The sequence below is a fragment of the Hibiscus syriacus genome, unplaced genomic scaffold (assembly GCF_006381635.1).
Source record: "Hibiscus syriacus cultivar Baekdansim isolate YM2019G1 unplaced genomic scaffold, ASM638163v2 tig00015046_pilon, whole genome shotgun sequence".
Classification (NCBI taxonomy): Eukaryota; Viridiplantae; Streptophyta; class Magnoliopsida; order Malvales; family Malvaceae; genus Hibiscus; species Hibiscus syriacus.
Genome location: NW_024062340.1, coordinates 37,704 through 46,110, shown reverse-complemented (window position 1 = coordinate 46,110; position 8,407 = coordinate 37,704). Strand labels below are relative to the sequence as shown.

The window sequence follows — 8,407 nt, the reverse complement described above, 5'->3', positions numbered from 1 at the left end:
TGTTAGATTCTAATACCGAAAAATCATAATCACCTTGCCTCATTGAAAAAAAAAAGGTTGAAGTGGAGGCGCGTGAAATAGAACAGAGAAATTGGGGGAAGGACAGGCGGGAGGGGGTATGAGCTGTGGCTCTGTTGGTGGTGGGACCCACCACCCATGTGCCCTTCCTCATGTCTCCACCAGCCACTGCCTCTCAATCATCAGCATTCTCTCTCTCTCAACACTTCTTCTCTGTGAAAAATTCTGATTCCAAATTCATTTTCTTACAAGATTTTTGGTTTCCGTCCATTAATCTCTTCACCAACAATAACCCCGAACATCAAAGACAATCCCTTTTTTTTCAGTGTAAAACAAAATAAAGGGCAAGTGAAAAAGAGTGTAGGTAGTAGTAGTCCTACTCCTGCTCCACCCATGTCGAATTCAGATGGTACCGGAGCTGCTACGAATGGAGCCTTAATGGACTCTCAGAGACAGAAAACGGTGCCGCCAACCAATGGTTCCCTCCCCGTTAAGAAGCCGCCCACCAAGGACCGTCACAGCAAAGTCGATGGTCGTGGAAGGAGGATCAGGATGCCCATCGTTTGTGCCGCTCGTGTCTTCCAGTTGACTCGCGAGTTGGGTCATAAATCCGACGGTCAAACCATCGAGTGGCTTTTGCGTCATGCTGAACCTTCTATCATAGCCGCCACTGGTACGGGACCACCCCCGCCAGCTTATCCAACGTCTCGGTTTCCGTTCGCGGCGGGACTAATTCCACTTCTTTGTCGTCGACCACTTCTAAGCCTCTACTGGGTCCCACTCCTTTTATACTCGGGAAGCGCCTCAGGTCCGATGACGATTACGACGGGAAGGACGATTCCAGTGGGCTCACCGTTGGACCAGGCGGCGTAGGGTCCATTGTGGGATCCGCGGGTACGCATGCTGGTGGGTTCTGGGCTCTTCCGACAAGGCACGACTTTGGTCAATTGTGGAGCTTCGCGGCGGCGGCGGCGCCGCCGGATTTGATGGTGCAGACGGCTGCTCAGCAACATGGTGCTGCTGCTGCGTTGTTCGTTCAGCAACAGCAAGCTATGGGAGAAGCGTCGGCAGCGAGGGTCGGCAATTATCTTCCCGGTCATCTAAATTTACTAGCCTCACTTTCCGGTGCACCGGGAGGATCGGGTCGGAGAGAGGAGGATCCACGATGAATTTTGGTGGCCCATTTTACCCCTGTCGTTGGGAGTATATATATATGTGTGTGTGTTATAAATATTTGTGTATGGTTGTTGCTTTTGCTGTGTGTGAATGTTGAAGATGATTTCTAGTTGGAATTTTAGGGTTAGGGAATTAGGGTTTTGAGGTGGATAACTTTGGAGCATGGAATGATGAATGGGATTCAAGTTAGGGTTTTCTCTCAACACTTTTATTTGATGATTGATAGGCTTTTAGAGCATTCACAATCTGTTTTAGGGTTTTGATGGTTCATGTTGGAGGAGAGGGAGTCAAGGATTAGGGTTTTGGTGATTGTAATTTCGCCATCGGCTGCCTGCTGAATTTGGGGATTTGTTTTGTGATTAGTCAAGTTTGCTAATATACTTTTTATGAGAATGCTTGCTTTGAAGAAGAAACCATGTAGGTTTATTTCCCATGTCGAAACTGCATTGTCGGAATTCGGATCGGTTTAACCGATATTGGGTGGTTGATGCCGATAACCCAAGATTTGCTCTATGACAGGGATGCTACCACTATGGACTTACGTTATCCCTGAATGTGTGGAACAACAGTTCTTGCTAATGGTGTTTGAGAATTACTAGTTTCTTTGCTGCTATCTGGGATAGTTTAGCATTGAACGTTTTGGCTCGTGATGTGCCCTATCTCCCAGTTTCATCGTCGATGTTGACTACGCGATCGGCACTGCTGTGTGACAGATAAAAGACCCCGGCTCCGGCTCCGGCTCTGGCTCTAGCTCCTCTCTGTAAGACCCCTGTCTGGGAAAATTTGTAGCCGTATTCTTAGCCATTTCTTAGATTTTTTTTTCAGCGTTCAAATAATGTGTTCACTATATAAGTTGGATTGTTTTGGGTGCCTGTTGTGTTAATAAAAAAGACCCATCTGTTGTTCCCAGCTTCATCTGCACTTAATTCTGCTTCAGCTGCAAAATTATCTTTCGTCGATTCAATGCTCAGTTTGCGTTCAATTTATCTGTTCTTCCATAACTGGCTTGCTCGGTCTCGTGTTTTCACCGTCGAATATGGTTTTCGATGGTCTTCAGTAAGCCAGATCGCATTGAAACTTTGGCTTGCAATTGTATCACTCTGTCCTTCAAAATTTGTTAGCATTAACTACTGCAGTGAGTTTACTGTATTGGTATCCAAAAATGACTGCGGTTAATTCAAAGTTGTGAAATAAATTCCCTAAAGAGTAAATGTGTGGTGAAATCCATGCAGTGCAATGGCTTGAGTTTTAGCCATTTTTATGATGCAGGGGAGACGGTGATTGTTTTTCCTCGAACGGATCAAAATGGTGAAAGATATTGCAGTTTCCAGGAAAAAAACAGAAGGAATTGGGAAACACGAGGGAAGATGGGAAAATGGGTCTCTCGATACTGTGTCCTGAAAAAATAAATGAATTAATTGTACTGGACATCCCTAAATTTTATGTTGTCTTCTAAATTAAACTACAAACTATCAATACCATTGCAAACACATCATTTTGTTAGTTAAACAAACTATTTGAGATTAAATTTCAACTCGATTTCGATGTGGAACATATTTAAAATTTTTGGATCAAATTTTAAACACATGTTTTGCATGAACAATCGGATTTGTCATTAAAATTTTACAAAATAACCCATCAAATCCAAGATATTCGTTTAATGATGCACAATATTAATAATTTGTTACGTGTTTTAAATGTAAATCACAATATATCTAAATTGACATTTGATGTTCAGTTTGTTAAACTAAGACAATGACGTCTTTGAAATGATATTGACAATTTAACAACTAATATAGAATGTTACGAAGTTTTAATGGCTAATTTAAAATTTGAGCCCTAATTTAGTGACGCCTTTGCAATTAACTCAATAAAATAAAGGGCGCATTCCATTATATTTGGGACAGTTTGGCAGCTGAAATTAAACCACATGCAATCATCCAGAAGCAATGCAAATAGCGAGGAGATATGGGTGGTTATTCCATATCTATTTGTGTTCCATTTAAGGGTACATGTCCCATATTTAATTCAATCCAATTTAATATAATTAGTTGGAAGTGGTTGTCTAGGGTCCATGAACAGTCCAGAGAGGCTGTGCCACGGCCTACTGCAGAGCCATCAACCTTCCCATATTTAATACTAATCTCAAATCCAGATAAAAGAGTTCTAAAACAGATTTAATATCAAACTTCGCATATCTTAATGTTCGACTCAAGTAGTTAACGAACTCGATCGACTTTTTCGAGAGAAAAAAAAAATCAATTCTGCATGATACATTGTATCACAACTGTTTTCTCATAGTGTACATTGTAAATCCCTCTCAAGCTCATGAAAGGTTGAAGGATGGATTTTTATGAAAATGAAACAAAAGTGACCAAATCGGATAAAATATTAAATCCGGGAGGCAAAGATTAATTTATAAATGACGAAAGTTTTTTGGGTAAGGCGGGTATTAGTTATTACCGTCTGCAATCAGCACCAACAGCTTCATGGATAGATTTGAAACCATCCCTATCCAAGCACTCAGTAAGTTCAGCCTGCCCAAAACATACCATCACGATCACGATACCGATGCCGAACATTTTACGAAAAATAATGTTACTCCGACTCTGCCACGAGTGTCCTATGGATATATTTAGTCTCTTATAAGTTCTGTCATGCATTTAGAATGTCATTTCTCATATCCTGTCCGAAAATGTCAGATACGGGTATTTTGATTAACAACAGCCCTCTTAGAATCAAAGCTACAAGTTGAGTGTGAAATCCAAGACTCGATAAATATGCTGTCTTCGTAGGAGACAGCATCTTTCTGTCACAATTTGTAATCTTTAACATCCTTTAGGATGTGAAGCAGAAAGAAAATAAATGAATTAATATAGAAACTCGGAAACTTACAGAGAATACCTTTATTCGGGGAATTAAGGCAGGGCCTCCATATGCAAATGCTGTATACAGCTGAACTAGCGTTGCTCCGGATCTTATTTTTTTGTATGCATCCTCACCACTGCATTGAATGCATAATTCAAATTAACAATGGAGGTGTAAATATAGTTAAAATAACGGTAGTGACGATGGTGATGACGGTGATAGTAACATCGTTGAGATGATGAGATGAATTGGTAATGATTAATAGGTATACGGACTTTACCTGCTAATACCACCACAGCCTATTAAGGGGATATTTCCCTGCAAAGAAGTATGCATGTCAACTTTATAAGCATGATACACTATTTAAAAACTTTACAAGAAAAACAACAGAAACTCGGACGAGTCGAGGTATCTGAAAGCTTTACAAATTTGATTTGAAAATGGTGTTGCATAGAGAAGATATTAAGAAACAGCAAGAAACCATCAAAACTTCAATAATACGGGCAGCTCGTCAAACTATGAAGCTTTAGGTCCTCACATCCAAATTCAAAGTATAATCAGGGACAAACAACATAATAATCAAATTATAATGCCCTCAAGAGTATAAACTTGAAGCATCTTGGGATGTTCAATAAGGTAATGAAATATGGGGAAAAAACATATACAGTTCTCATTGGCCAAATTATAAAAATCACCCCAATGTTTTATATAGTAAACTTCCACTTCTGTATTTTCGAGAGTGTGGCTTTTGGCAAAGAAAGGCAGAAGATATTATCATATCGAATCACTACAATCATGTTTAAAAATAGAAGATAGGACGAATGAAAGACCAACAGACCCGATATATCAGATTTTTTTTATATGAATAGATAACATACCCTTGTTAGCATGTACATCTCCTTTAAGATGTTGTTTGACAAATCAAAGAGAGGCTTCCCACTTAAGCCACCAACTTCTGCAGAGACTGGATTTTTATCTACAGGTTCTGATCTCGAAATGGTTGTGTTTGTTATAATCTAGAAAACAGGAAAGAGGGGAATGTCAGGGAAAATATGGAAAAGCAAAAGAGAAAAAAATCATATGGGAAAAATGAGTAAAAGAGCAAAATTGTCATATGGATTATAAAGGCATATATAGAAAGAACGACTTAAGGCCACCATCAAGAAGAAACTTCTAATCATATAGGACGTGGACAAGCAATATACAGAATTTATAATTGGAAGAAAAATACCAATCCATCCAATCGGAGGGCAACAGCAACCTAAAATCAAAGAAAAAGAAACAATAAGAACATAATACAGGTAAGAAATGAAGTAGCGTCTAAATGCAATTAGAGACTTGGGGCATACCGCTGCTATATCCTCAAGGTCTTCTTTAGACAAGTCCGGAGCAATTTTAACTAGCAATGGAGGAGGACCTTCCTCACCCCATTGCATTTCATCACGAGCAGCTTGAACCTTTGACATAAGAAGCAAAGCATAACTGAGAAGAGTGAAGTTCTCCCTGATGTATACAGAAGGATGATTAAGTTTGCAGCTAGAGATTTATACCCTCTTAACAAGATCCTTCAACTGTTTCCTTCCTTGAAGCATACGCAATCCGGGAGTGTTCGGTGATGAAACATTAATAACCTAAGAAAGTTCAAAAAGGAGGTCAATATTACGGCTTATAAATGATCAAATTCAAGAAAAACTCAAAGAAAACTTCTCAAAGTAATACATCATAAATTCATAATGATATTTCTTCTTGAAAAATATGCACTAATCTACCTACAAAGGAGGCAAGTAAAAGAAATCACAAGGAAAGAAATCAGTATATGTGACAATTTTAGACACTACAATCAATCCTGTCATTTATTGTGTGAAACTTTTGCAATCAAAGCAGACTTGAAAGGGATGAAATAACTCAAATAAAGAATATAGAACTACCAAGTAATCGGCATACTGGGATAACGTGTGAACTCCTTGTACATAGTCAGCAGCAGCATCTTCAGTTAACTTATTCTTCCCAAGATTGACTCCTAGAATTCCAGGACCAGCTTTGCCCCCATGTTTAACTTCTTCATTCGAGGGTGATGAAGTACTCGAAGTCTCTAACTTCCTCTTACCATGCTGGGCACCTAATCTCTTTGCAACAGCAACAATTCCTTCACTATTGAACCCACAGCGGTTGATGATAGCACTGCCCAACGAATCAAGTTAGATAGAATAGAAAAACTTGAACACCAACCGACATGAGTCCAAGCAATCAAATCTCTAGTCAAGACCACAAGAAAGAATTGCCTTACTCATGCCCATTTTATAAAACTGGTAAGTTGATATTTCAAAGAAACAGTGGAAAAGGAGAATTAGGTGTTACCCTTCTTGTCGCAGTCTAAAGATGCGTGGCTTTGGATTACCCTCTTGTGGAACAGGGGTTACTGATCCGACTTCCACAAAGCCAAAACCCATACCAAGTAAACCTTCAACAGCTTCGGCATTTTTATCAAAGCCAGCAGAAAGACCTACAGGATTTGAAAACTTCCTTCCCCAAACATCTAATCCCAGAATCGGTGGATCAGGTCTCTTCTCCCTGGGAACCCAACCACGAGCAGCAGCAGCAACAGCTAGTGTATGAGCTTTCTCAGCATCCAAAAGTGCAAAGAAGGGGTTTACAAGCTTAGTCGCTGAGAATAGCCACCCACTGCCAAATTCCAACATCATATAAGTTGATCTCAAATAGATTATAAGATGAGGATTCATTCAAGAATAAGGTATTTCTATCAATGGATCCATAAAATTTAAAACCAAAACATAGAAAAGACTTATTGACAATTAAGATTTTGTGTTCTTCAATGATAGCTATAAATTAAGACCAAAAATGACAAAAGAAAAAATAGAGTGATGAAAATAAAGAAAACAAACAAATTCTCCGTCAACCACGTTACTGTTATTGAAAAGACGAAAAGCTTTGCTACTCCTTACAGCCAATTTAGTCATATAACTTGCAAAGGCGTGCCCATTGAAGTGGCTCGTTCATTTTCCAATTTATTTTTCAGATCAAAGTTCGAACAAATATCAAAATCCAACGAAAGAAAAACCAATAGGAAACTCTAGATAGTCCAATTAATCCAAAAAGGGGAAGCCTTTCTCATTCATGGAATGAAACAAAGTTAAAAAGAAGAGATTTTTCATTGGAATGTACAAAATAAGTACCATAAAGTTGCTTCATCAACAGTACTAACATATGCTCCTCCTGTTATAATTAACCCTATGGTAGCTCCCGTCAATAACCTTCTTCCCTACAACAATGGAAGCAAAAAGAAAATAATATCTTATAACAGAGAAACATGCATACAACCAAATGAATATTATAGTAAGTCAACGCCTCACACTACAAAAGTTAAAAATGCAAAGATTGCAATTTCAATGTTTTAAACTATCACATGAACTGGCAAAAAATACCCTTAATTTGTAAGAAGTCAATGCTCTCAAACGTTCTTCCCTTAAGCAGTTCAAGCAGAAAGAACCCATGTTAATCATCTTAATCACAACTTCCAAAACACCCAGTACCTTAAACTAAACTTAGCTGAACTTTAATTACTTAAAATATTGGAAAGATAAGAAAAAGTAAACAAAATCCCATAAACCCTTTAAACATCACTCATAAAAGGAACTTACTTTCTTTGAAGAATGGGGAATTTTAGGAGCAGAAGTAGCAGCGGAAGAGCAGTGTCTAGAGGGTCCAAATCCAATGGAAGTTGAAATAACCCTTTGGCGCAAGAGATCCTTAAGCAACTTCCCAGCTGTCCTTATTGCCATGAAAATTAAATTAGATAGATTTCAAAACACTTGACACGCAAATTGCAGAGATGGGGACAGAGGGTAAAGGGGAAAAGAAAAGAAAGAATGAAGCTTTATGGGGGGTTTTTTTTTTGGTAATGAAAAGTTGAAAAGAGAGGTGTAGAGGGGTTTTAGGCGAGGAGGTGGCTCGTGAGGTTTATGGTGTCCTCCAGAGAATAGAGTCGCTTACTATTGCTCTTTGCTATATTTGCTCAAATAATAATAAATTAAGAGGAAAAAAAAGTTCTTTCATTTTATAAGAGAACAAGTAAAAGATTCCCAAAAAATGCATTTTTTTAAAATAACGTCAAGATTAAAAATATATTTTTTACATTAGTATTTATATTTAAATAATTTTTTATTTTGATTTGTTTGCTTTTATTTGGGTTGGCTTATGGGCCAAAAATCTAAATCTAAACCCAAACCCAACCTATGTTAAACTATATTTATTATTTTAAATTAATTAATTAATATGACACAAAATTCATAACAATCAAATTTTCAGAAATTTATTATTTATAATT

General features: G+C 38.1%; 1 protein-coding gene and 1 pseudogene across 2 annotated transcripts; one reads left to right on the top strand and one right to left on the bottom strand.

Annotated features, from left to right (window-relative positions):
• Nucleotides 1–213: 213 nt before the first annotated feature.
• LOC120207574 lies at nt 214–2,109 on the top strand (annotated as a pseudogene).
• A 1,342-nt stretch (nt 2,110–3,451) lies between these two features.
• On the bottom strand, nt 3,452–8,054 carry LOC120207572 (dihydroorotate dehydrogenase (quinone), mitochondrial-like). Of its 2 annotated transcripts, none has more exons than XM_039207000.1 (12): nt 7,722–8,054; nt 7,257–7,342; nt 6,421–6,744; nt 5,991–6,243; nt 5,613–5,693; nt 5,412–5,519; nt 5,294–5,323; nt 4,941–5,078; nt 4,343–4,380; nt 4,099–4,198; nt 3,644–3,731; nt 3,452–3,602 (listed from the first exon to the last, which is right to left on the bottom strand). In XM_039207000.1, the coding sequence occupies exons 1-11, from the start codon at nt 7,860–7,862 to the stop codon at nt 3,654–3,656; spliced, it is 1,377 nt and encodes a 458-aa protein (XP_039062931.1). In that variant the 5' UTR covers nt 7,863–8,054; the 3' UTR covers nt 3,452–3,602; nt 3,644–3,653. The 2 variants fall into 2 exon arrangements, with proteins under 2 accessions (XP_039062931.1, XP_039062932.1); XM_039207001.1 differs by having other exon boundaries at nt 3,452–3,731; nt 7,722–7,916; nt 7,974–8,022.
• Nucleotides 8,055–8,407: the final 353 nt, after the last annotated feature.